Source organism: Anas acuta, chromosome 2 (assembly GCF_963932015.1).
Source record: "Anas acuta chromosome 2, bAnaAcu1.1, whole genome shotgun sequence".
NCBI lineage: Eukaryota > Metazoa > Chordata > Aves > Anseriformes > Anatidae > Anas > Anas acuta.
Window position 1 is genome coordinate 155,927,880 of NC_088980.1, and position 27,865 is coordinate 155,955,744.

A 27,865-nucleotide genomic window follows, 5' to 3' on the forward strand; every position below is an offset into this window, starting at 1 on the left:
AAGATGCAGATAAATTTTCCTCTGTCAGCATCCATCTCTTATTCTTGTGTGAATTAATTTCCACTCAATTTTGGGACATGTGCTGGAAGGAAAATAACATCCATGGTCTGTTCAGGATCCAGTCATTTCTGTGCAGGCAAGAAACCTTTTAGCTCAGGGATGTTTTTCTACATTTTCGCACAGGAAAAAAAAATAGCTAATGCACATGATGTTTGACATTTAAGTATGGCCAATAATTTGTAAAGTAGTCTGAATCTCTGTGTATCTGTTAATATGCCCACTCCTCCCCACTCGTCTTCCCTGCTTTCTCCATGCAGGTTCATCTCTCTCGCTCTGTAGTACCAATCACAGCAGCATTTAGATGCTGCCTAATGCAAGCTCTCAGGATCAAGGACTGTCTGGAACTGTTTTGTCTGCAGAGTGCTGATCCCAGGACAGCTCTCACCTTACTCAAGGCCTCTTAACATGGCTGGAATATAAATGGCAAATATGAATAACAGGGGAAAAAAAAAAAAAAAAAAAGTCATTTACAAATGCCTAGGTAAATGCTGAGCCTTCCTGGCAACTTCTCAGTACCTGTGATGGTACAATTAGTACCCTGACTGATAATATGGTTACCCTCTCTCGATAATGTGCCTTTCTTTTCTTGATCAGGACATCTCCCAGGCCAAGGCTGTTTCATTTCTTTACAGGAAAGAATAGTCTGAGGCAGGACACACCTTCATCTCCATTAGCTGAAGCTTATGGATATCAAGTTGAGACTCAGCAGATTAGAAAATAGACGTCTGAGAAGATGCTTCAGAGATTCATTAAGGGAAAAGCTTCAACAGTTCTTCAGCACTAACTGCTCCTTCAGCAGTTATACCAGAAGAAATCAAAGAGAGACCTCACCTGTAGCAAGGTGACACGGCTGCTCAGGCCACCCTGCATCAAGCTATTGTGAACAAGTCACAAAACACAGGATGAGTTCACGAGTCTGCTGTCTGCAAGACCAGATGGGACACAGCAGACGTGTGAGTGGTCCCCTCTCGCCACTGATGGAAAAGGTGATGACTTTGAGAACACTCGTTTATGAATCAGGCTGGGAATTGCTTTAATCATTACAAAGCGGTGTCTCTGCAGGACTTGCGAGTGAATTGCTGTGCCTGCAGTCTGTTTTACAGTGCCCCGACTTCAGATTGCCAGCAGTGGTGTTAATGGCTCAAGTATTTACCATGCCTTAGCATCAATGTCAAAAGATCCTAAGAGCTTGCATTAGGCATCGCTTAAACGCTGCCATGATTGGTACAACAGAGCAAGAGAGAGATAAATGCACACGGAGAGGGAAGAGAAGAGTGGGTATATTAACGGGTACACACAGGTTCAGACTACTCTACAAATTTGAGCAGCCCACAGCACGCAATTAATGGTCAGAAGAGCACAGGGTAACAGCAAGCAGAATGCAAACACTGACCATTCACCATTCAGCATCAGATGAAGCACTGAGTCCCTGCAAAGACTGGGGAATGAAAGGCTTAATGGGTAACTTCAAGATTTGTGATGCCAAAGACTCGACCTCCTGCCAGATGGCCTACTGTAATAGGAATCCCAGGGAGAAGAGAGAGACTTTTTTTTTTCTTTCTTTTTTTTTTTCTTTTTTTTTTTTTTTGTGGAAAATAACCAGCAATAAGATATGAAGTGGTCTGGAGATTCAGAGCACAGCTCAGTAGCCTAGCATGGACCTCAGGGACCTGTAGAGAAGAAAAAAATGTGTTTCTCTGCTGTTCATGTTTGCATACGGGACAGATTTGGCACTGTATACTATGCAGTGACTCTAAGAGTTGTACACATCCTTTAGCATTGTCAATATTTATTAATCATGTACAAAATCAGGGCAAACTCTTCCCAAAGCTGAATCCAGTAGAAACTTCAGAGATTTAGTTGATTCTGATCTTTTTGAAATATCACACGGCATCTGAACTTTTTTTTTTTAAACACCTTTGGGAATAGTATGTCCTGAAGGGAAATGCCTTCCCAACACTGTTCCAGCACTGCCAGTGTTTGGAATGGAAAGTTTCTTCCCCTTCCCACCATGGTCCAGTCAAGTTCCCTGAACCCCTGAGAAGAAGAAGAGTAAAGTGGGAGATGCTGCATCTCACTGCTTCTTCTGTTCTCTTTTACTCTACTGGGTGCAAAGGGGCCAGCCAAAGAGGGAAAAAGAGATTCAGTCCTCATCTTCATGACCACGCCTGGTGCAGTAGCAGCATCGCTCACCCTGGACACCTCCAGTGCAAACATGGCTCGATGTTACTTTCTGTTGCCAAGGGATGGGATCCTACCACTCCTAGGCTGGTCCTAGGTGTCAATCTGTAATGCCTCTTCTGACCCCAGTGGGAGTGGCCAACCCAGTACAAGGGGCTTGGAGGATCATCGGTGCAATGTAATTTCTGCTTCCAAGCAATCCTGATCAGACAGCTACTCTCCTGAGGGCTGTTTTAACCATCTGTGGACTGTTTGGATATCTCTTTACAGCAAACTATCTTCCTGAGCCATATGGACATGTAGTTTTTATTGACCCTCAACTTTGGCTTGCATACAGGTTCTTCTCCACACTGCATCCTGACCCTTTGTACACAGATCTGGATATAACCCCACAGATGCCTCCCCTATAGTTCTGCAGTCACCTTGCCCAAGCAATACATGACCTACCCATTCTGCCTCTTCTCTTGCTTGAAAAGAAGACTTATTAAGAAGAAACTACACACAGAGACAAGCCCAAAGCCTGCTCCCTCCTGCAAGGAGAAACACTAACAACGTGTCAGAGGATGAGCCTGTAAAGTCAGGCTCTGCCCAGCAAGGAAGGCAGGATTAGCATCTTCCCACTGCAGGATGAGTGTAACCGACAGCTCTGCGAAAGAGAGGACACTGAAGGGAGAAATACCTGCTGACAACCTGCTTGTTCACCAGCCTTCTTCAGAAGTGCACACACACACCGAGTGCTTTCATGTGGTTTTCAACCGCCTCTGTTCCCCTTCGAGGCAAAACCCTTATTACTGACACCTTCATGTGAAGAGGGTTTGGCTGTGTGTATCCAAACGTCATTAAATATTTGGTTTAATACTGCCAAGGCAGCTGCTTGAGCATTGAGCTGGAGTCCGTGTTGCTGGCTCTGTCTTGGGAGCAGTCAGAGGAGCCAGGCATGCCACGGGCCACCAGCAGTGTCTGCAGATAAATGTCTCCTTGGCAAAACCTCTCCGAGAAGGGGACACTTGACTCACTTTCAATATTCATAAGTCACCTGGATGTAGTCCTGGGCACCCTGATGTAGATAGCCCTGCTTGAGCAGGGGGTTGGACCAAATGACCTTCAGAGGTCCCTTCCAGCCTCATCCAGTTGGTGATCCTGTGATCCTGTGACTCTTATGTTCTCCTGAGTGATTTACTCCATGTTCTCCTTTAAGATGCTTAACCTTAAGAAAATTTAACATCTGTCTGAGCTGTACGCCAGGCACCCTGTAACACTTTGGGCAAATCTTTTAGCTTTTTGGCCCCCCTGTGGTCATGCTTGCAGAGGCAATAATAGCACAGCCCTGTTCTGCAGTGCTCTTTCGAAGAGAAATATGATGGAGCTCGTGGAGGATTGAGATACTGCGGTCCTGGGGACCATAGAAATCCTTCAGCTGGAAATACTGCTCAGGAAGCAAGCTAAAATTGCGTTGGGCTTGCAGACCTCTGGGTGTTATAACATGTCACTGCATTTATGGTTTTTTGGGGGTTCTAAGAATGCTTCATGCAGGAGGGTGAAAACAAATTTGGGGAAACTGAGGCACTTCATGCCAGAGCAGGCAGCACATGGAAGAAAATTTAACAAGTGTTCTTCTCTGATTTCCTTTTTGAACAAGCTTTAATGAAAACAGATAATGACATGCATATCAGGAAAGGTTTCAGTCAACTTGAGATACACGGTTTTATTTTAATATGTTCATGTATTTAGCACCGTACAGAGGCACACATGTGCCTATGCTAATATGTCCCCTCTGTGCTTTGAACCGAGGTCTGCAATAACGCGGAGAAGCAAACAGCGTGTGAACTCGGCTCTGATGTGATTTATGCAGTATCAGAGAGGTTCAGGGCGGGGAAGCATTTCATTCCTCCCCAGTGGTACGTGCTGGATTTTTCCTTACAAGTCTGCTCTCTGATATTTTCCCTGTTCTGCTTTGAAATAAGTGAAGTGATGAAGCCCCTACGGCTTCCTTGGGGGAAGAGTTTTCCACAGTCTTATTTGATCTCTTGCTCCAGACTAAACATTTCCTTTCTCATTTCCCTGCCCACCTCCCCCATTATTTCCACATAAATAATCCCTCTTTATCTCTGGTGTTTCATTTGCAGGGATTCATGTAATAAGCACAGCTTTATGCTGGGTTTCCTTGAAAGCTAAGCACTGTGGCCTCATTTCCAGCCTCCTTAAGTGATTTGCAGAGCATGGGGAGACTGGAGCTGGTCCTAAACATTTCTCTGAACCAGGCCTCACGACCTTTGTTTGCTGGGACAGAGGGCACTTGGGAATCTTACAGAAATAGATGACAGCTTTGGGCACTCAGCAGCTTTGAAAATCACACCACTTTTTGGGTACTCAGAAGCGAGTGATCTGAGCAATGTTTTCAGTGGTGGTGGGACATACTGACCTGCCCTGAGCTGTCTGTACTTCATCAAAGTAATAAAGTTAAGGTAGGAAGAGACCAAGAAGCTGGAAAAATATGAGACAGTCTTGTTGGTCAAATCAGGGGTTTCTCAGCCCTATATTCTCTCGTTAGTGGTGGCAACCAAGAGGAAAGGGTGGAACAGGACAAGCATACATCATCAATCCAGCCTTCAGCAAGGTGCAGCCCAGACACCTTCTGAGCAGGATCTGCCATCTCTGCATCTCATAGCACTTGGTGGTTTCTTTTTTACACATTTCTCTGGCTGCTTTTTGTACTTTGTCGACGCCTTTTAAATGATGCAACAAAACATTGCACAGATTGGCAATACTCTGCTTGGGGAATTATGTCCTCCATTGGTTTTGCACCTGCCTCCTGCTAATTTCATTTGACATCCCTCAAGTCCTGTATCGGAAAAGAGAGAAAACAACTGTTCCCTAGTCATCATGTCTCAGTCACTCCTGAACATACAGATTGCATTGTCATCATTCTCCTGCCTTCACCCATCTCCTTTCTGTGGGGGAAGCCCTGATGCATGGTTATACTGAACCTATTAAATACCTTCGGTCATTTCTCTTGACCTTTATAGTGTTCACAGTTAGAGTTTGTCATGAACCACTAGTTGGACCTACATAGCAAAAACAGCATGATTGTTTGCTCCAGATAAAAGTTGGGTCCCTCCCCTCAGGATGCAGGAAAAAGCTGTTGTTGATATAGAGTTTGTTAGAGGTAAACATACACAGCATGGAAAAGATGATCCTGGCTGTGCAGATCAATGCCCCTGTCTCAGATCTTCCCTATCCTACTCACTCGCTAGTCCATCTTGAGGTTTGTGGTGCTTCTTACATGAATCTGCCTTGATCTCTCCCTATCCTTATCCTGAGCACCCCAGAGGAAGTTTTGTGTGATTCCCAGACTCTTGTTCCCATATTCTCTTTTCCATATAGGACAACAAGTCCTATAGCCCTTTAGAAAATGAACAGAGTGTCTTTTGTGAGGACTCACTTTAGTAGGTTTTGCACCAGGGACTGATTCTACCCCTTGGAGGCTAACACTTTGTTCATAGTCCAGTCAGTGCCACCTATTTTCAACCAGTAGGTTACCAGGGTGCTTCTGCCTGTCATGGCTCATGGCTCACTGTTCACCACTGAGCCTTTATGTTTAATTAAATTAACAGTTAACCAGATAACCTAGCTCATGATACACAGTGTGGATGGTGGGCAGAATAAGGTACAGCCTTAATTTTGTTTTTATTTCACTAGATCAATAATTGGGGAAGTGGTTGTGCTTTTTTATTTTTTTTTCCTCAAAGCTTTGGGATCTGAAAAAAAAAAAAAAAAAAAAAAAAAAAAGAATAAAAAAGAAAAAAAGAAAAAAAGAAAAAAAGAAAAAAAAAGAAAAAAAAAGAAAAAAAAAGAAAAAAAGAAGGTTGTACAGGAGAGATGGAAGGATTTATTTTGATTTCTGTGGAATTTGGGTGGGTTGTTTATGATATTAGTGTGTACAATCTGCAAAAGAGCAAAGTGTTATATGGGATTTATTTCTGAAAGGGAAGAGAATGAACGACTGGAGCAACCCACTTGTGTTGCCATAGGCTCTTATCACATGGAGCATCAGAAGGGGACATCTTCCTGAAAAAGTTTTTTTTCCTGGCTCACACAGAAGTTACAAACTGAAAGCATGGCTCTCCAGGGAAAGCTCACTGCTTTGTGTAATAGAAGGTTGTCTTCAAAACAGTCCCTTCTGGACTTTTTTTCTTTTCCTCAACATAGTAAAAAAAGCAACTATAAACCCCTATGGAGCATCTCCTTCTCTTTTTCCATTGTATAACAAGTTGAGATAAGACACCAAATTTTCAGATGCTATAAAACAATCTTTCTCTTAATCTCCTTTTAACATATTTCCCCTGTTTGGATAAGAAATAACATCTCCTCACTCAGTTGCAAACTGCTGATGATTCCCAAGCCCTCAGATACTGTGATATGAAGTCCACTATAAATATTTCCAGATATAGGACAAAGAACTGTGATGGCTTTATGTAGTCTTAGCATGTTTTTTCAAATACAAGATGTCCTGGCCTGCAGAGTCTGAGAGAGAGCTGCCAACCAGAAGTGTCTGCAGCTGGGGTCAGTGAGAGGTTAAATCCAAAAACAAAATTAGAGATGGATGCAATGTGCCTGCAAAGACCATTTTGCTGTGCTCTATTGATTGTTTTGTGTTGATTCCTTAGGGTTTTGTTGGTGGTGGTTTTGTTTTTTTCTGTTGTCACTGGTGTCTAATTTAAGGAATTGCTGTTAAATTTAAAGGCATGATTGACTGACTGGCATCTGAGACACATCACAGCTGTCAGCTGCAAAGATAAACTCCAGACTGGGATGCAAATCTTCCCAAAGATCAAGGGTGTTTGGACGAGACTTCTAAGTGGAGCTCTCTCAGTTAATTTGTAGTAAGACCTATTCTTCTGGCATCTCCACTTAAGATTCAGAACAAGAAATATCAAATATGAGCTTGAAAGTTAAGTCTGACCATTCTGAAAGTTTCTCCATTTAACTGTGGAGAATTAGGATGCATTGGGTCAGCCTAGCGTGAAAAGTAATTTGTTTTAGTATGTGATCATGATAAGAACCGACTGAGGAGGATCAAAAAGCTCTTTAGAAACCGGATTAAAGGCCACCCCAAATGACAGTCTCCACAGCACTCAGAGCAGTCCCAAGAGCAGGAGCTTCCCATGCTAAACAAGACTCATGTGAGGGGCTAGGACTGCTCTGAGAAATGAAAAATAAAAGCCATACCTTGCTAAAGGATTGAGGTGATAGATGCTGGTTGTGGTGGGAGCCACTGGAGGTGGAGGTGTAAGCCACAGCTTACTCCAGTTAAAGAGAATAAAGGAGCCAGAAGGCCTACAGGCCTGCAAAGCCACAGCTGAGAAAAACTTTGCTAAGTAGGAATGGGTTGGGTATATGACCTTCACAGGAACCAGTGCCTTTGAAAAACAAAATCCTTCATAAAGCAGTTGCGGCAGACTCATTATTTCTGGATTAAGGACAGATGGCAACTCAACCCGCATCGATCAGCGGGGTGCAGCAGTTTGTTGAGAGCTGATGAAACAGGACTCCAGGGGCAAAGGGCCTATCTGCAAAAGGTCCCATTAGCTTCAGTGGGATTCTGCATTGTATTTCACCTCCTACTTGCTTTTTGGCATCAGCAAGGTCTCCTTCAAGCCCACACTTGAAATGTAAGAAGGGTCAGAGCAGGGAAGTTGTGTGGAAGTCAGGTGGAGATGAGTCTGTCCTAGAAGATGGGGAGTCCATGCATGTCCATGCCCTTCTCTGCAGCTCAAGTCACTCCTGATGAATTGAGCTATAGGATATGTATGAAGTCACTGCTGTGACAAAATCCAGCCTGTTTTTCTTCTGTTGCACCTGCGGTGGACCAAGAGTATTTCTGTTTTGTCACAGCTCATCTTTTCCACAGCAATGGTAACTCATTGACTTGCCATTATGCAGCCACACCATTACACCAGCCAGATGCAGTGGCCAGAAGAGCTGAATGCTTTACTCTTGACACAGCATTTTTTTCCCCCTCAAAGGTGGGATGGGTATAACTTCATATAATAGGCCCTTAACTGCTTCTTTACAACACCACTAAAAAAGACAAATCACTTGAAACAGCAAATGACTACACCCAGGAAAAGAAAGGAGATTTCAAAAGGTTTATCTGACAGCCAATAAACAGGATAAATAACAAGCAGTATTTCATTTGTCAGGAACATGGGACAACCTGCTGATAAAAAAGGACTACACCATAAAGTGGGGAATACCTTTGTCTTGGCTGTAAATGACTGTGCTGATTTAATAAGTACACTGGCAGTTCTACTCTAGCTTCTCTTTAGTACTCACAAACGGGATGGAAACTGAGGAAGAAGGAGAGGAATGAAGCTATCTGTCCTCAGCCTCATAAAGTGGTTTCATTCTGGTTAAGGGTTTGAAATCATGATGGCTTTTATCTTATATTGACTGGATCACCCATAGGGGCTGATAAACAGGCAAGGAACAAGTCAAAGACAGGACCCTAAACTCTCCCCCACTCTTTCCTCCAGTAAGACTGGGCAGTACCTGTTTCTATACATTTTAGGGTATTATTTCATAATAGATTACCTCCTGATGTGTAAGTCTATTTGAATATCCCATTGTTGATCTAAGGACCCCAAGACAGAGGTGCAGTTTGGATAAGTAGTCTGTGTTGTGCCTACAAACGTAATTGAAATTAACCTTCTAACACACTGCAGCACATGTATTTTAACTCAAAAAGTATCCCAACAAAGTGTAGAAAAAAAAAGGATTTTGTGAAGCTATGAATCTGAAAGGGTGGGAGAATAAAGAAAGACATTCTTAAAAGGGCAAGCAAAGAGTTTATTAGCTCTTAAATGTGTCTGGTTACAGATGTCCTATTGATCAGCTCAACCAAGGCATCAGGATACTTGCCATTACGCCAATGGCTTCTCTTGCAACAGAAACACAATCTATCTCCTGTCAGGAAACAGGAGACACAAGTCTGTTTCCCCACACTGTTCAGAAAAAGAATCAGCAGAGAAAGTAACTTTCAAGGGAAAGATAATCTCCTTCAAGGACAAATATTTACTGTGTGCTAATAGCATCCCATCCTCCTCACTGCTTCTAAGATCTCTGAGCCACTTGCCATCAGGTTCACCAGCCTGTGTTTCCATCCTGACCTATTTTCCCATGTTATTCTCATTATTAAGTATCTTTTCCACTGCATTCAGCACCCTGTTCGTTCTCTCTCTGTCTTAGTAACAAAAGTTTGAGCCCTGTCCAGTTGGTGTTAGTACAGGATCTCTGTTAGTACAGGATCTCTTCCTCTGAGAGGAAGAACAAAACTGAAAGAGGCAGAAGGAAACCTTTCAAAGTCCACCCAAGTGAGTAGAAAGGTGTTCCTAAACACTACAAAATGGATCAGACCATAAAATTTAACAATTCATAGTAAAAATTAAAGTATAAGGCTCTGATGAGGACAGTGCACCCTTCTCTGCAGTACAAGAACAATATTTAGGGGAATTCATTGAGACTGATGAGAAAGCCTGCTCCAGTCCCAACTGGAGGACCTGGTTTGCCTCAGTGCTGACACAGTAGGAGCTCTTGTGACACCATGAGTGGAGAAGTGGGAGAGCTATCTTACAGAGCAAAGATCAGGAGGATGAAATGTGCAGGATTCGGTGATAAAATGGTTTGTGAGGAACACATCACTCCATGGACAGGCTTAGGAATGGTATAAAAGAGTCTAGGAGGACATCGTTTTGCAGTGCAATGAGGGAATTGCTGACAGTGCTGAAAATGCTGATTTATCTCATTTTTCATGAAACGAGTTTATTCTTGGCCCTACCATGTCTTTATGCTGTGGCAGTGGATGAGTCTCTGCCCATCCCTGTGCAAGGGGGTGGTAATTCCCCCAACATTCTCCCCTTTTACCTAGATGAGCTGTTGAGGACCCACTTTGTCAGAGCTGGACTCCTGCCCAAGGTGTTCCAAGCAGTGGAATGCACAGCTCAAAGGGCAGCTGCAATCTCCATTGCCTCACAAATAGCAAGACAGGAAGGCTGGGCCACCTGAAGTGAAGTATTTGCAACTCCAGAGGCAATGATTCGTGGTGATAATAATAATAATAATAATAATAATAATAATAATAATAATAATAATAATAATAATAATAATGAAGTAGTTGTTTTATTTTTTATTTTTTAAAGCAACATTTTTCTTTCTCCCAGTGTTTCCTCTGTTAAAAAAAAAAAAAAAGAAAGTGCCTTTGTAGTTCTTTATCTTTACTTGTGCCTGAGCACGGCACACCTGAAGCCATGCTGAAGCATGAACCTGAAGCATCTCCCAGGGTAGTGAGGTAATGAGAGAATGCTCAGCAGGAAAAGCAGCCATCTGAGAGCATCCACCTCTGGGATGAAGGGCCACCTCTGCTTCTCCCCATGGAACAGGCAAATGATGGAGCAGAAACGGTCACCAGCTGTTAGAGCAGGGACCATTTACAGAGCATATTCTGGCTTGCTGGATATGGGTGATGAGGAGTGAACAGATCAGTGAGGGATATGACAGCTTATCTGTCACTTGAAGGGCCTGATTGATCCCCTGCTGTCTTTTTACAGCACAAAACTAAGCCTTGATGGGCTCCCTGCAGGTGCCCTGCTGCAAGGCTTCAGCCCGTGTGAGGCAGACCAGTTTTAGTCTTCACAGTCTGTTCTGCTGCTGATATCCCACCAGGGCCAGAGGTTCTCTGTAACAACCTGGCAAGGCACAGGGTGCAGATGACTGCAGAGGCTTGGCATTTCCCTTTTGCAGGTGGAAGGGCCATCCCTTCAATGAGGAGCTCCATCAGCCTGCAGGGCTGCGGCTGGTAGTACAAGAGGAAGTTTGTGTATTACTGCTGGCATTGGTGTTGGGAAAGGGATCCAAAAATCACCTCTGCCTTCTTGGGAAGCTCCCAGATTACTTCCTATGGGTGCTGCAAGGGAACTGCAGGGGAATATCATTCTCCAAACCAAAGCAGTCCCAAGGAGCCATGCTTCTCTGCCTGCCACCTGTGGTTGGTGAAATTACAGTTCTGGGGAAGGATGATCCCTTTGGGGTCAAGGGGGAGTGGGAAGTAGGACCTCTAGCCCTTCCCAGCTCTCTTGTGCTCTTTCCACACAGGAACAAGTGTTTGTGTGGTGGGAGAGGGAGACGAGACAACCTCATCTATGATGGATGTGTACTTTGGAGTGGTTGTCACAATTGTCTTTTGGGGTTAGGGTCCAACAGGCAACAAAACAGGGAGAGAGTCTGTCCAGAGGAAGGGACCCCATTGCAACACCAAGCACAGAAAGACTAGTTAGTAATGGGGCAGGGTTTCAGGAAGGTGAAGTACCTGTGTAGAGATGGGGAATGGTTGAAGAGAAGTCAATGAAAAGGCAACGTTTCTCTCTTCCTCTCCCATCTCTTGACTCTCTGCACCCTCCTGTGGCATCTTCCTACCACATTCAAAGACATCCTGCTTTGGGGCCTTGGCAGGGGCTACGTTGTAGGGTCTATAGGTCTGGTTTTTCTCCCCTCTCGCGACACCGAAGCTGACAGGGCTTTTCTGGATTTCGCCCAGGTGGTTGGAACTCGTGGTCGGCTTGGGGCGACTGCACCAAGGACTGCGGGGGAGGCCTGCAGACCCGCATGCGCTCCTGCAAGCCCCTTCCCAACGAAGGCCTTGCCTGCGAGGGAGTCCTGGAGGAAGGACGGCTGTGCAATAGGAAGGCATGCAATAGTAAGTGGAGGCATGTTCCCCTGCACGCGCGCGAGCGTCTCGCCCTTCTCAGGAGGATTCCTCAACCCTGTGGCTGTAATTAATGAAAGAAGCAGAGTAAAGTTGCTGAAGGTCTGTGGTGGAGCAGTAGGCCCAAGAGAGCACGAGACTTCAGCTGTGCATGGCCTTACCCTTCCCTGATTGTCTCGTGGCCATGAGTGCTCATGCACACACGCTGACACACGTCTTGCAACACACGTGTCTGCAGATCCAGACCTCTGCCCCACAGAACAGAGATCTATAATAGGTATCCATAAGCAGGCCTACATCAGGTGTCAATGGACTTGTACAATATGTACACCCTAAAGGCATTTCTTTGATAGTTGCCCTCTGGAGCTTCTCTTCCAAATAATTGAATCATGCAGCTAAGTGCTAATCTTGCTTCGTTCATCTCTCTTTGACTTACTTCCCCTTCCTAGTTGTCCTGGTTTCAGTTAGCACAGAATTAATTTTCTTCCTAGTAGCTGGTGGAATGCTGTGTTTTGGCTTAGGATGAGAAGAGTGCTGATAACACCCCGATGCTTTAATTGTTGCAGAGCAGTGCTTATACTAAGCCAAGGACATCTCAGCCTTTTGCTCTGTCCTGCCAACGGGCAGGCTGGGGGTGCAGTAAGAGCTGGGAGGGGACAGACCCAGGACAGTGCAATGTTGTTTTCCCCTTCCTTTACACAATGAAAGCCTACAGCACTAAGACATGGAGAAAGGTCTGGCCACTAGACAGGTTTGGACAAAACACAGGGCCTGAGCAAGACAGAGGCTCTGCAGCCTCTTTCCAGGTCCTCTTCTCCAGAAAGCAAGGGACAAATTGCCAGTGCCAGTCAGCAGGACAATACTGATGGGTCCAGCTGGTGACCTGTGGCACTTTCATTCCCCTGCTTCTTTTGCATTAGCTGAAAGGAGAGGAGACAGTAGGGAAGAACAACAGCAGAAGAATCTCAGCCCAGCAAGTGCTGGCAAATGTCTGATTATAATTATTTTCTGCATTGTATTTCACATTTATAGTAGAGAATGTTTGGATAACTCCTCCAGCTAGGCAAATAACTGGGGAAAGTTCAGTTGCCTTCAAAGGCAGGGAAGCATCTCTTAAAAAAGGGGAAGTTCAAATAGAGGGATATAAATATATTCCTCTAATAAGGGCTAAAATGATTTCATGCATTTTTTACCACTTCTATAAATTTAAATCTTGTTGCAATTAGGCTTTTTTTTTTTTTTTTTAATGAAACCTTCCAGTATATTGAACTTTATCTCCTTGACTCACAGTTGCTAATTTCCCTTGGAGATTCGCCCACACTAGGGGAATTTAACTGATATCCCCCACGCTCTTGCTGGTGTCTTTGGAGCTTTAATGAGGCTGGGGCTTGGGGTGGTGATGGTGGGAGTACTTCCATCCATGGCCAGGGACCTGGAAGTTGGACCTGAGGGGAAAGACCAGCTGTAGGACTTGATTGCATCTAAATGGAGCTGGAGGAAGAACGGCACTTTGCTTGGTGGACATGGACATGAATTCCTGAATGTCTGGAGTTACTGATAACATTGTAGAGGGGGCTCTGAGGCTGTGGCCATTCCTGGGACATGACAGCACATGGGAGAAGAGGCAAAAAATACTCCTTAGAGTCCCCTTCCTGTGTTGGATAAATGAGAGAGGGTCCAAGCTTCTGCAAATTCTCTTTGAAGCCCATCCATCCCTAGCCCTGATCATCTTCACAGCCATCCATGGGACTTGCTTGATTCCTTCACATCCCTCTTGAACCAGACTGCCCCAGACTGGACACACTGTTCCAGGTCCAGCCCCAACAACACTGAACAAGGGGCATCATGCTTTCCCTTGATCTGCCCCAGCCTTTGCTCTTCTTTGTGCTGGATCTCCTGAAATTGCTGCAGCAAGGAAGGAAGAAGGGAGCAGCCAGGGAGCCTGGAAGCCTGGGCTGGGCTTCCAGCTTTACTCATTGCATGGAGCAGAGCAGTGGAAGATGAATCATTATTCACTCACCATTTATTTACTCACTTTTCTAGAGTGTAACACTGAGCAAAGCTGATCCTAAGTGAGGAAAAGGCTGATTGTGCCCCAGGGACTGTGATTCAATAAATTATTCCACTTGCCTTCCAGTCCTCTTCTCATTAACCATCCAGTCAACTCGTGCTCCAGTTAAAGTGTGGTTAGTTCAACAGAGCTTGTTTGGGAAGAAAGCTAAGTGAAAAGCCATAGTTTGGAAAAAGTGTGGATCCACTGAGGGAGGCAGCACAGATTGATTTATCCCTTTGAAATAAATAAGTTAATTCTGATTAATTTTCCTAAGCGCCTCTTTGCAGACAAACTGCTGAGCCCCATTGTGATGCTTTCATGCTGGCAAGCTGAAAAGCATTTGAAGGAAAATGTGAACAATTACTCTTCCAAATGACTTGCCCATGCACATCTTGAGCTCTACGTCCAACCTCAGGATAAACCTGCATCTCTCCACATCTACCCCAGCTGTGCCTTTGGCTCTAACCTTGCTCCTCGGAGAATCTGTCCCTTGTTGCCTCTGGAGCTATGCATAAAAGAGGTACAAGTTATATTCCTTAAAACCCCAAAATACAAGGTGACCCGGGAATTGCATTTGCATTTTTATACTTACCCTTTTCTTCTCTTTGCTGTGATCTGTACCAAAACCCAGGAGAATTTAGAGGTAGATTAGAAATCCTGTTTTAAATGTGTCATTGTTATTCTCTTACTGACTTTTGCTCACAAATTTCTTAGGGATGAGTAGGATGTTCATTCTTCCACTTGAACTGTTATTTTCCTAAGTGTTCATTATATGTTGCAGCTAACTACATTTTAATTCCTTTTCTGAAACATTATTATTTTAAAAAGAACTGGACAGAAGTATATTTTCATAGTGAGTTGCACAGCATTTCAATCCTTTGTAATAACACCTGGCTAGCTCTCCAGATAAAGTGGAGTGGCTGACACCTGAATTTCCTGGTAGAAAATAAACAAACAAAAAATGTTTCTTTCCTTGACCAAACAGCCATCTGTAATCTCAATAAAGCATCAAAGCAAAACAGGGATGATTACTTTGGTATTTTTCTCCCTGCAGTTGGGACCATCAAAAATTGCTGAAGAAAAGTAATCCTACCATTAAAAAGTGAAATCAGCTGCTGACCGAGCAAGTTATGTTTCAATGTCAGAAATTACCCTCATCTTCAACACAAGGGCAAGCCCATCTCTTAGCTTCTCCTTCCTTGTTCCTGCCAAAGTGGCTCGTAAACTGGTGGCTGATTAGCAGAAGTGTCTTAGCTGTTTTTTTTGGATTTCCAGCAGCCAGAAGAGGTCATTGATATGGTATCGGGAGCAAGTTCGCAATGGGAACAACCTTGCATGATCCCACTGAACTCTCTGGAGCTGTTAGATGAATGATTGTAGAGGATCTACAAAGGTTTTCTTGGTTTCTTTTCTTTTGCCTGTCCATGGCAGATGTGCTAGAGGGATCCAACCCTCCTTATCATCCTGTTGCCAGCCTTCCTCTTCCAGAGCAGCCTTGGGAGGACCTTGAAGTAGGTCCCAGTATGCAGTGATGGGAACGGTGGTTCTGCACATGTAGACTGGAGACAGTAGTGTTATAATTCATTGCACGAGCATAGCTGAATGTATCCACAGGTGACACTTCTGTGTGGGCTTAATTTTTTCGCACTTGCTTGAGCCAGTGTCTCTGCTGTTTTGTGTAGCCAGTTGATCCTCATCTGGCTAAATTGCCCCAGGGATACACACCCAAGCACAAGGGCATGGGTGTCAGGTAAATTATTTGCATGAAAAAAAAAATAAATATTTCCATAAAATCCTGAAGGAAACCTGTAATGAACACTTGTCCCACACTGGAAAGGAAACTTTGGTAGCAGCAGCCTGACTCGGGCAGAACTATTTTTCATGGCAGACCTTCATCTCAAGTGACATAATCTGAAGGAGAATATTCAGTGTTTGTTGTAGCTCTGGTTTTTCCTTGCTAGAAGCAGAGGACCTGGTGATATACTCTTCTCTGGTAGAGACAGAGGAGATTTCCTCCATCTGTTGGACTTGGCCAGGAGCTGCTGTTTTATTGAGGAGAAAATAAGCCAACCAAATGGCAAATGCTTGCAAAAGAGCTTCTGAGTCCCAGGTCTTTTGGATGGAATGGGCAACATACTATTCTTTTGTACTAAAATCTATGGTTGCTGGTGACCTGGAATGCAGAGTGTCCTGGAGGAGAAACTGGCTGTACAAGGCAGGACAACCTCCAGACCAGAGGAGGGATGTCATGGGCCTGCCCCTGGCACTAGAATTCGGCAGAGCTGAAGAAGTGCAAGAACCATCAGAGCTGAAAGGAGCCAGCCTTGATTCCTGTGGAACAAAAATCTCACAGGAGCCTGCTGAAACCCTGCCATCCCATCTGGCAGAGGTAACGCAAAGCCGTCTCTGACATTTATGAATACGCAAATCAGGCACTTATGTCTCCCCTAGCCTGGGAGAGGAGTGCTTGCATCCTGCCCTCAGGTGCAGCAGTGTGAAACCAGTCCAGTCCCATCAGGTTGTGCTGACTTCCAGCATCTAGCATGATAAGGATCTGGCCCTTCAGCTGTACAACTGTTAGTCGTGTGAAGAAACACGTGTTCACCATTTATGTGGATGAATGTCTGTTTGTTCTATGACGCCCCTGGATTTCATTTAAAATAGCATTTTTGCTGCAGCCACAGAGCTGAAATATTCTGAGCATCTCTGAACATCTCTGCTCGCCACAGACCAGGCTGCAATTCATATCAAGCTGGAAGAGCACCTTGACTTATACATGCAAGCTGCTACTTACAGCAACTTTGTTGTGTTCCCACTTTTAATGGTGCTTCAGACAATTCATACCTGGGAGTAAAGCATCTCACTGACATTTTCATAAGCCTCAGATGTTCAGACTGGGCCATTTGGGCCATTTTGTTAGCTGACACAGTTGTCTTATATTCAGTGGCCTCCAAAATGACTCCCTTCTACACCCACCAAGGAGCTGCTTCTGCCCTTCTCAGTTTTTCTCCATTACCAGATGTTGGATGTCCCAGAAGCTCCATAGACAACACCTCCTTTGGCTTCTCCTTCGGTTTTACTGCACTGAGGTACATTTACCCCATATAAATGTGGGACTTTTTAATCATTCTTTTCTACCCTTTGCTTGGATCCATCTTTTCCATCCCACCTCCCCAGCTTACCTGAATAATATTCAAGATCCTATCATTTTCTTTCTATATGGGGGACAAATAGAGGAAAGAGTGCTTGGCCCTGGTGAAAAACTCTTGGATGTTCAAAACTTGTCTCACAATGACAAAGTCTCTGCATTACTTTTATTTATTTATTTTCCCTCAACTCTACTGCAAGATGCTGGCTGACATGTTACATGTTCTCATCAGCAGCATTGGTCACCAGCTTCCTCTTCCCACTACTGCCAGCATTGCAGGAGCATCCTCCTAAGTCTCATCTTATAAAATCTCACGTGCTTTGCCTCTTGCGTGCAATTGCAACTACTCTTGGCTGCCCCAAGGACATTATTTCTCTACCCCTCCTTCAGACTTCTCCAAGGTGCTGGGTATCTCCACAGTGTGCCATCCCCGTGTTATTTGTATAGCTGGGATGTAAATCACATCTAGGTTTTCCACTGATCCTGGCATTATTCCTCTCCACCGACACTGCTGTAGGGAGCAAGTTTCTGAGATCTGACCAGTTCCCTACTACCTTTATTTTGTGGCCCCATAAAGTTCAGGTGCATAAAACCCCACAGCAAAGCATCACTTACACCAATTTTACCTTGTGCATAAAAGACCTGGATCTCCCTGCCTCCTTCAGAATCACAGCTGAGTTTTGCATATATTGGAGGTAACTATCCAAGTCAAATCTAAGCCGTGCTCTGTGCTAAATGGGGCTTGACCTGCTTCTTTCCAACACCATTTCCAAATGGCAGGCATTCTGCGTGCTGCAGCAGAGAGACCTTGGCATGGGCCTGGAGGCAGACTTTGCTGGAGGAGGCTTGGGGCGAGCTGTCAGGGTGACGTGTTCAGCCACTGGACCTGATCGCCTTTAATTAGGATGAGCAATAACAGTGCAGGCTTGTCATTTCTGAAGGAAGTCATGCCGCTCGCTCAGTCCAGGATCAGTCGTTAGGAAACATCAATAACACAGAGCCCTAAGAGCTGGTGGGAGGAAGGCCATGGTGCCAGGGTTGCTTTTAATTTTATTTTGATCTTTTATCTTTTCTTCCTTTCTCCCTGTCTCCCCGTCCATCTATCCATGCTTGCTCACTGGCCACTTCTGAGACATGCAGTCTCACGTTTCCCTGTCACCTTCCTTTCTGTGGGCAGCTGACAAATCCATCCAAACCCCACACCTGCCCTTTGCTGCCCACCTCCTTTCTCCTCCCAGCCTAAATGAGTCTCTGGGAAGTCTCTGAGATTTACAGCAGCTAAAGATTTTGTGGGTCCTCGTGGTTTAGATGCTTTCATGAAGAGGGCTTAAATCAGAGCAGACTAATGTGTGGGGGTATAGCCAGAAAGGAATGCAAGGATGGTGGGAATGAATCAGTGTCTGGGATGTGTCCCATACTTCAGAGCATGGAAATAATTTAACCTGCCCCTAAGCAAATTCAGAACACTGGATATAGTTAGAGGTTGGTTAACATTTTTGTGAACAGAATCTCAAATACAGAGGTCTCATGGCTCTGTAGTGATTAAGAGATTGAGATTTGGGCCGTTTCTGTTCCTGTAAAGAGACAAACAAAAAATGATTGCATGCAAATATCAGGGAGTTTGTAGTCCTGATGTCCAGCTATAGCTACCCTGCCACTGATGACTGCCCCATCCTGTCCCCTCCAGCCAGCAGCCTGCAACCAGTGAGTGCTGGAAGGGTTTGGAGGTGGTGGTGTGATCAGTCCCTTGGTTTCTTACGCCCTTCTTTGAAGTGGCAGTAATGGGAATAACATAATTTCACACACTAGATGGGCGTCTTCCATGAACCAAGCTGCTGAATATAAAGTCTGGCTCCTGGCAGGAACTCTGAATCATTCCTCTCCCTCCTCTGCTTTCCCTTTTTGGAAGCCAACGAAGACTCCTGCCACCATGCTGAAGCTTCATTAACCTTTATTAATTTTCCCAGGGTTCCAGGATTTGTCACCATTTCATCTCCTCGCAGTTTGTGTGTCTTGAAAAGGTGTCTGACTGTTTTACCTCCTTGGGAAAAAATAAAAAAGACCCTCTGTCTGGTACCTGCTGTTTGGAAACAAACTGGGTGCCAGATCGCAGATTACTTGGATTCAGTTCTGCTCTCTGTTGTTCTGTGTGACTCCAGTGGAGTCAGCTGAGCTCTCCTGATTTACAGTGGGCAGGTCTGGTGGGTGGAATTTGGTTGCTATTGCTCGGTTGCTTGTCTGTTTACTAGGGAGGGCACGTGTCTGTGTAAATCAGGCTTGCCACATGCCCAAAACCTAGGAGAACGTGAGTCAAATTCGAGTTTCCTCTGTAGCAAGGAATCCCACATGGGATGCAAATGCAGAGCTGGCAGCAGTGTGGGTTTGGCAGGAAGAAGGGTGCTTGCTGTTCATCAGGAGTTCAGCGCTTTTACTCCACATGATTTATCTTATGATTTCAACAGTCCTCAGTGGGAGACCTCCACTGATACCTGGATGCTATAATCAGAATCTTTGCTCTTTCACCTGAGTTGCAAAAGTGCCCAGTGGCAGCTCTGTGGGTCCATAAGCCATGGTGTTGGCCCCAGACCTTCATCTCTCCTTGTTGCTGGTGACAGGGTAGCATTGGTGGAGGAGACATCCTTTTGAGCCATCCCTTTCCTTTTCACCTGCCCTCACCTGCCTGCTCTACTCAGCATGTTTCTGGATACTCTACTGAGCATTGCTAAGTAGATGTCGCTTGCAAGGCAGAGTTTTCCACCGAGAAATACTGCCGATCATCACCATAGGCCTCAAAGCACTGCCAGGGTTGGTGGGGTTTACTGTCAGCACATCCGAAAAGGTTAAACACAAGTGCAACAAAGAGTGCAGACACCTTAGCAATTAACCACAGTTAATTAAAGACCAGGCACAAGGGATCGTATCCTTCATGGTCCCAGGTGTCACAGTGAAACAAGGGGTTGACCTGCCAGCCAGACCAAGTCTTGGAGGCTGGCTTGGTGCTACAGCCCCTGGGGACTGCCAAGGGTGCCGGGGTTGGAAAGCAGGTGGTGATGTCAACCAAACATTGCAGGTCACTGTTGTTTATACGTGTAACCTTTGTAGTGAAAGATCTTGCAGAGTGAACCAAGGTGTATTTACATGACCCATTACCTTGCCATAGCCAATGGACGCTATAATTCCAGAAGCCAATCGCTGAGGTCCACAGATAACAGAAAGCGAGAGGACACTGACGAACTGCAGCACTACGGGTACCCTGCACCTCAAATAGGTAAGCTCTGACCTCCTACGACAGCCTCTGGAGCTGGCACCCTCCTGGTCCCTGCACCCCCCGGCTGGGCTGGGCTGCCTGCATTGACTCGCTTCGCTGTTCCAATGACCCACCTAACCCACGCTTTTCCTCCCAGGTTGGTGTGGTCTTACCCAGCAAGTCACACCTTGAGCAAACAGTCGCCGTTCAGTTTGTTCCCATCCCATTGCCCCAGCAAGGGATTTGTGTTGCTGCCGTTAATTAAAGAAGGCAAAGAGGGTTAGACGCTAAGCTCTAACCAGACCATGCTTCTCACAGACTGCTTCTCATCACCCTGCCTTACTTCTAAATCGCTGCTTTGTCTGAACTATCTAAATAGCCATAGTTCATTAAGCCAAAGCTGACCTTACTGCGATACAGCCTCTTTGCTGAAGTCCATGCCATACCTTCCCATCGACCATAGGTGTGCAGGGCATAGCAGGGAGAGAGCAAGGCTGCTTTCCCTTGGCACCAAGTCTTTAGCATTGTGCAAGGGCTCGTATCTGAGAGCCTCTGCAGCAGGACCTTCCGCCCTCCTGCAATCAAAGAGGAGTGAGATTTAATAACATCAGAGTGTGTGATCTGGGAAGGTGAGAGTGAACTGGACCTGGACGTGGTCCAGGTCCAATCTGGAGAGGCTTTGTGCTGTCCTTTTACTGATGCCTTTCATGGCAGGCGCTCAACGCATCATAGCTCTTGGGCAATGCAAGATGTGCTGACCCTGGCTGCAGGTTAAAAATCATTGCCTTGTGGGCTTGCAAACACTTTGTGCTCTAGAAATGTTTCAGAGGAGCCATGGCTGCAACATAAGGGAGAGGGGGTTATGTTCTGGTGCATGTCAGATGTTCTCCATCCAACTCAGCAGGATATTACCACTGTGCAGCAGCAATATCAGGAAGCAGCACCGTGGTGCAGAGGCTCTGGAGGTGATCAGGCACCAGCTGGGGTTGTGGGGATGGTTTGAATCTCCTTGCTGCCCTGCACTGAGTCTGCTCCCTCTGGTGGGAGCAGCTCTGTAGCCTGCAGGAGCACTGGCAGCTGTCAAAATGTTGCAGTTGATACTGCTGCTACCTGGAGAATGGTCCAAATGGGGGGCGAAGGGAAGGATCTCCAAGGCAAGTCTTGGGATGTCCCCATTTTCCTGCTGTGCCTCAGGTCTCAGGTGCTTCCCTGGTGCTTTACTCCAGCCTGTAGCCTGGCCAATAGGTTTATAACTTTAAACTTTATAACTTAAACATTTTTTCCTGTTGTGCATCTGGGCTCGGGGGATATCTCTGTTACATCCCTGCCATCGTAGCCACTGCAGCAGCAAAGCTGACCTGGGCTGCGGTGTATCCCTGGGAGCAGTCTGGACTGGGATGTCCGACTGGGAAACAGTGGGCTGTCCTGCAACGAGCAGACCACACTCCTGCAGCTGTTCCAGAAACACTAACTGCAGCCAGGGTGGTCAGGGAGATGGGGATGGAGGAGATGTAAAGACCAGGCAGAAGGTACAGCCCAGAGAGGGATTTAGGGGGCGTCTCGGGCTGGGGATACAAGCAAAGCACAAGGCTTCCCTAGCAGTTAACATTGTTTGTAGACTGTAAGTGATTTCACATCCATGTAAGACCTGGCAAAACATGAAGCTGCAAGAGCAAGATCCATCCCAGCAGGTCCCTGGCCCCGTCACTCCCGTTCCAGCCCTTGCGCCGCTTCCAGAAGGCTTTTGCCAAGGGCAGGGTGTGAACACGGAGGAGGTGGCACGTGGCGAGATGTCAGAGAGGTGGGACGTGCCAAAAATCAAGGGATCCTGGCGGAGGGATGACAGCCGTGTGCCGCTCAATTAATGCCGAGTGAGGAAGTGTCAGGAGGAGCTGCAGGCGCTGATGGGGACCCCGCAGCCAGCTGAGCTCTCTGTAAAGCCAGATCAGTTCCTCACAGGGCTGGCCAGGTGCTGGAAAGGATCCTGGATGGCAGTACTACAACTCCATGGAGCAATGCCCAGAGTGTCTTCTTCTGCGACGGCTGCTGGGCCCTCTCCAGCCAAAGGAGGGGTGCTGCAGGAGTGCAGAAAATCTTCTCATCTGTAGTTTTTGGTGATGATCTTTATTTCTGCTTCTCTTGGAAGGAGAATGGAGGGCTTTTCCCAGTGCCAAGATGTTCTGAGAGCCTCTCAGGACTGGGTCTGGCATGGTTTGAAATACAGTTGCATCTCTTCAAGGCTTGAGGGGTCTGGATGCAGTGTAGGTTTATATAAATCCATAGCAAACCCAAAGGAGTAACCAGCACTTGGAAAATAAACTACATTACAGATTGAAAATACCAGCACTGGTGCAATGTGGGGGGCGATAATTGAGATTAGCCTCTATAAATATCTGTTTGTATGGTGAAAGGACAAAGAAAAGAAATACAAAGATGGGGAATGAGGGAGACTAGGTGGAATTTGGGTCAGAGATGCGATTCACTCATCTAGTGACACTAACTCTTGTCTGGACATGGAGCTTGCAAAACCACAGCCAGGTCTGAATGGGGAGGTGGTGGGATGGCAAGCCCTTCAAGCCATGGGTTACTGATGGAGGAAGCCACTGCATCTCTTCAGACTTCCTCTGTTCTACCTCTGGCCTTGCAGAAAGACTTATGAACACAGGCTGGCAGCATTTAACAAGCAACAAAAGCCAGCTCTCTGCCACTGAGGGACTTTACATTGTGGGGTCCAGTACTGGCGGGTTGCTGCAGGGTTGGTGGAGGAGGTTGGCTGTTTCTCCAAGCACTGCGAAGACTTCGTGTCCATGCAGCATCCAGGTGGGCTAGGTAGCAGGGATGGTTGGGCTTTGTGGGCCAAAGAGGGATCTTCTGGAGTCTGGGCCATTCTGGATGGAAGATGCTGAAGCAAAATGTGATGGTACTAAAAGGTAACGGGTTGGTGGTCAACTCAGAGAATCACAAGATTATCTGACAGAACCAGTTGGGTTCCTTATTGGAAAGTTAATCAAACTACCATGGAAATGCAGATCTCTGTATTCGAGGAGATCTATTACATGAGAAATGGGATATAGGAGCATTGCTTTCCTGAAGCCCCAAGGCCTGAAAACACACAGTCTACAGATTCCAGAGAAAGACCAGTGGTCTGCAACATTTCCCTAACTGGAACCAGTTGGGTAGATTAATGGAACAAAATGCAAAATGAAACAGTATTGAGCAACTTTGGCTTAATGAACACGGTTACATTCAGAGTCCCTCCCCTGCACAGGCTGGAAGGGAGGCAGGTGGTGCACAGATCCCAAGGGGAATGCAAGGTCCCTTTTTCTTTGTCCCTAATCTTGTTGGTAGGAAGACATATTAAAAAAGGAGGAGCTTGCAATAATCATTGGGACAGCACACATGAAGTAGAGAAAGCCTCATCCTTAGCTTCCCCTCTTTCTGAGTCCAATGAGCAGACTGATGAGAGCCACAAACACTTGAAATCCTGCATAAAATTTAATTAAGTGCAGACAACTCCTGTAAGACACTGGTGAATAAATATATCACCTCGGGGAAGAAGTCAAACATGCATAGCTTTAGGGCAGGTGAGGCGGTTTTGGACAGTTTGATGGTCTCCAACCCCTACAGATCCCATCACGGTTCCTATATGGACACTCAGCTCTTTTTTAAGCCTACAAGCAGGACAAGATCTCAAGCTGTGCCAGCCCACTATCTGTATGTCTTTCATGCTCTGTGTTGAAGCTGGTCAGTCTAATACAGCATTTACTGTCCAGCTGTTTTTGGGAATGGGGTGGTGGTGCTGGACACATGTCCAAGTGCTGGGTGCAGTTCAGGCTGTGCCATGAGCATGTACGACCCCTAAAGTCATGCTGCGCCAAGTGCCATGGTCCTGTGTATTTCATCTGTGGTCTGCCAGATGTATCTGGTTATGATGTGACATGGTGTAGTCTGATGATCTTAAGAACTTGTTACTACAAGGACATGCCCCTCTCTTATGCATCCTCAAAGATGTGCTCTTGGTGTTTGCCTGTGTCATATGCCCGTGTGCTATACATACCAAATGTTGTGTTCTAAGTTTATCATGTGTAATTATTGGTAACCCATTAGAAATCTAAAAAACAAACAATGGAGACTTTAATTAAATGAAACAGAGCAAGCTTTTCTTTTCATCTAGGTATTTTCCCAAAGATAGATTAGTGCCTATGAAAAAGAAAGGAATATTTGTCCTTTCCTACAACATGATTCTTGTGACTTTTCTGGCTATTGTGACCTGGGAGATACCCTCCTGGTAGGACCATATGAGTCCAGGGGTATCAGTGATAGAGGGAATATGTCTCAGTCCTTTCCACCCCATCGTTTGTTCAGTGGGATGCTCTTACTTGTCTTCCCAATACTACAGGGAAGAACTTGTTATAGGGTATACAGGAAGTCAGATGCTCAAAGCAGCTCTTCTCCACAGGTGAAGGAGATGACAAGAGAAAGCTCTGTGGGATTGCTTCAGTTGATTTTATTTTGCTATTTTATCTGTTCCCCCTCTGCCAAGAGAACACAGGGAAAGGAGCTGGATCCTTACACCTGCTCTGTTTTTGGACACATGTACCTTCCCTACCCAACCACTGTTACTTCCTCTCTGTCATTCCCTTTGTGTGTGTGTGTTACAACACTGAGAAATGTCCCTCCCCCCCCAAAAAAAAACCCTTCTCACCGATCCCCTTGCCCCCTACACATGGGACACTTTGCACAAATTCCCAGATTTTTAGCTGCTGGCAAAGTGCCACTCTCAAAGCATATCCCCAGAGATCCAGGGACCAAGGATGCCCCGTCCTCACCTTCTGCTCCAACCCCAACAGGTGACCCCGCGGCAGAGGAGTGGTCCCCGTGGAGCGTGTGTTCGACCACCTGCGGGGAGGGCTGGCAGACCAGGACCAGGTTCTGCGTGTCGTCTTCCTACAGCACTCAGTGCAGCGGTCCTCTCCGGGAGCAGAGGCAGTGCAACAACTCTGCTGTGTGCCCAGGTGGGCTGAGCGCTCCGTGCACCCATGGGCAGGAGGGGAAGAGAGGCTCATGGAGTACTAACAGCTCAGGACATCTCCTTCATGATATCTTCTTGGAAGGAGGCTTTTTTTTTTCCCTTTCCTTCCCTTTTAACACTTATAGTCTCACAAAGAGATCATTAATTGACCAAGCCCTGTTAGAAGGGCACTTGCTCTGTACGGTACAGACAATTCCATGCTATTTAAATGCAATGAGCAAAATATATCTGAAAGGCCTGTACCCTTGGGGGGTGTTTCCAAGCATGAGGCAGACTGGGAAAGAGCAGTGACAGATGACACTTTCAGTTGCTAACACAAGGTACAGCATTGCAAAGTCAGCACGAAGAACTCAGCTGCCGGTATGTTCATGTATTGAGCTATCCCTCTCCGCTTTTATATCTCTTCTTCCACAATTTTGATGATAAAGCACAATCTGGGGGCCTGGATATTACTTTGAAGAACTGTGCTGTTAAACCAGGTGTGTTATTCACAACTCCTGACCAGAGACATCATTGTTCAACCCAATCTTACAAGGGCAAAACCACAGAGCTGGTTCCCATGCTGAATTTTCTGCTCTAGTTATCTTTTATCATGCAAGGTGCCTGATGACAATCACAAAACATTAGGTTTAAACTCCCCCTTCCTGAGGCTGGTGGATCAGTTAACAACCAATAGAGGACTGGAAAAGTGACTGCATGACTGCATTTTTATTTCTTTTCTGAAGCATTATAGATTTTGTGTTAGCTTCTCCAGATAAAGCTGGAAGGGTGAAGTCCTGCAGTCCCTTAAGAGAGATCAGTACATCCTTGTAACATTTGGCCTCCAGAGATTACAGTGACGAACCTTCCATAAATAAACTGGCCAGATTAGATTAGATTATCTTGGAGAAGATTATGTTAATATAGATTAGCAGGCTTTAGAAGTCTAATTCTTGGAGTTGTCGGTGATGGCCTGAGCAGTGTTGGAGCATTGCTGCACATCCCATTTCTATCCTGCTCCTCCAAGCCTCCTGAGCTTTGTCCCTGCAGTATCACTGCATATGATAGCAATTATGAAACAGGCTACAGCTTTTCTGAGAGCTTGAAAATGCTGTAGCCTTTGAAGATTCAATAAGAAAAAACACTGAGCAAGGGAAAAAATGGTGACAAGTGAGAAAATGATGGCGATGCTGCTTTCCAAAGGGTGATTTTTCTGTTTGTTGTTGTTGTTCCTCTCTAGCTAATTGCATCTTTTCCTCCAAAAAAATGCCCTTTCCCTTGGCTCAACATGCTGAAAAACGTGTTGAATTAAAAGTGCATTTCAATTTATTTCAAGTGGGATGGAAAGTAAAAGATACTTGTTGTCAATACCAAATCACAAAAAAATTACACCATGTTCCTCTTGCAGATTTCAGGCTGGTTTGTTCTTGGCCTTCCCACACCAGCTTCTCTCAGGCTGCTAATTCAGGAGGACGGGGAAGGGGGTACGATGCTGTGTTCAGTGGGCTCAATCACTTCTCCAGAAGTGATTTCCTCTGGAAAGGAAACTTACTTCTTCTGCTTTGGTTGCAGTGCATGGCACCTGGGACGAGTGGTCTCCGTGGAGCCTGTGCTCTTCCACTTGTGGGAGAGGGTACAGGGACCGGACCCGCACGTGCAAGCCCCCACAGTTTGGTGGGAACCCCTGCGAGGGCCCAGAGAAGCAAACGAAGTTCTGCAACATCGCACTTTGCCCAGGTAAGGCAGTTAGAGATTCGAGGCCTTCCCTCTGGCAGGTCTCCTGGCCCCCAAAGATGCCCACAGGTGGGTCAACAAAGAGTTCTGTAGCTGTCAGTCCTGGCTGAAGAATCACACAGACTGATCTGTTCCATAAAGGATCATCTATAAGGAAAGGAGACATCAGAGGAGCAACCAAGAGTCACCTTCTGGGGATATTCAGCTATTTTAGGTTCAAATTTGCCCTGTGTAGTAACTTACTAAGGACACGTTACATGGGATGGATCTGGACTGGCTCAGTTATCGCTAACATTTCCATGAACATCTCATATTTTTCATTTATTATCCCCAATGGATAGTTCAAAACCATGGTGCCCACCTGGGTTTCTTGTGCAGGAGTGAGTGCTTTTGCCCACTAGTTATATACCTGCCTGGATTTCACTGTCTGTGCAAGTTCTTTCTGTACTGGAACCTGCCATGGGCAGCGAGATGAACTAAGAGACCTCTGAGAGCGTTCCCTGACATATTTTTCATACTTCTAGGAGCTTTTTCCCATCACCTAGATTTTACTTTCAAATGCCTCTCTCTGATTTTCTCTTTGAGACACCAGAAACAAACCTCAAGACAAAATGGTTTCTGCTCACTGGAAATCCAATTGTGCTCCTGTGGTTTCCTTCCCCTGAACCAGA

General features: G+C 45.7%; 1 protein-coding gene across 13 annotated transcripts in view; it reads left to right on the plus strand.

Annotated features, from left to right (window-relative positions):
* Window positions 1-27,865, plus strand: part of ADGRB1 (adhesion G protein-coupled receptor B1) — a 255,238-nt gene that overhangs the window by 98,509 nt on the left and 128,864 nt on the right. For 9 of the 13 annotated variants that reach the window (XM_068672757.1, XM_068672760.1, XM_068672758.1 and 6 more), the window contains exons 3-6: window positions 11,834-11,992; window positions 20,363-20,470; window positions 25,300-25,464; window positions 27,033-27,196. In XM_068672757.1, coding sequence (XP_068528858.1) covers window positions 11,834-11,992; window positions 20,363-20,470; window positions 25,300-25,464; window positions 27,033-27,196 — 596 coding nt within the window. Of the gene's footprint in view, window positions 1-11,833; window positions 11,993-20,362; window positions 20,471-25,299; window positions 25,465-27,032; window positions 27,198-27,865 lie in introns of all 13 variants that reach the window. The other 4 variants (XM_068672759.1, XM_068672769.1, XM_068672765.1 and 1 more) reach the window with 3 other exon arrangements.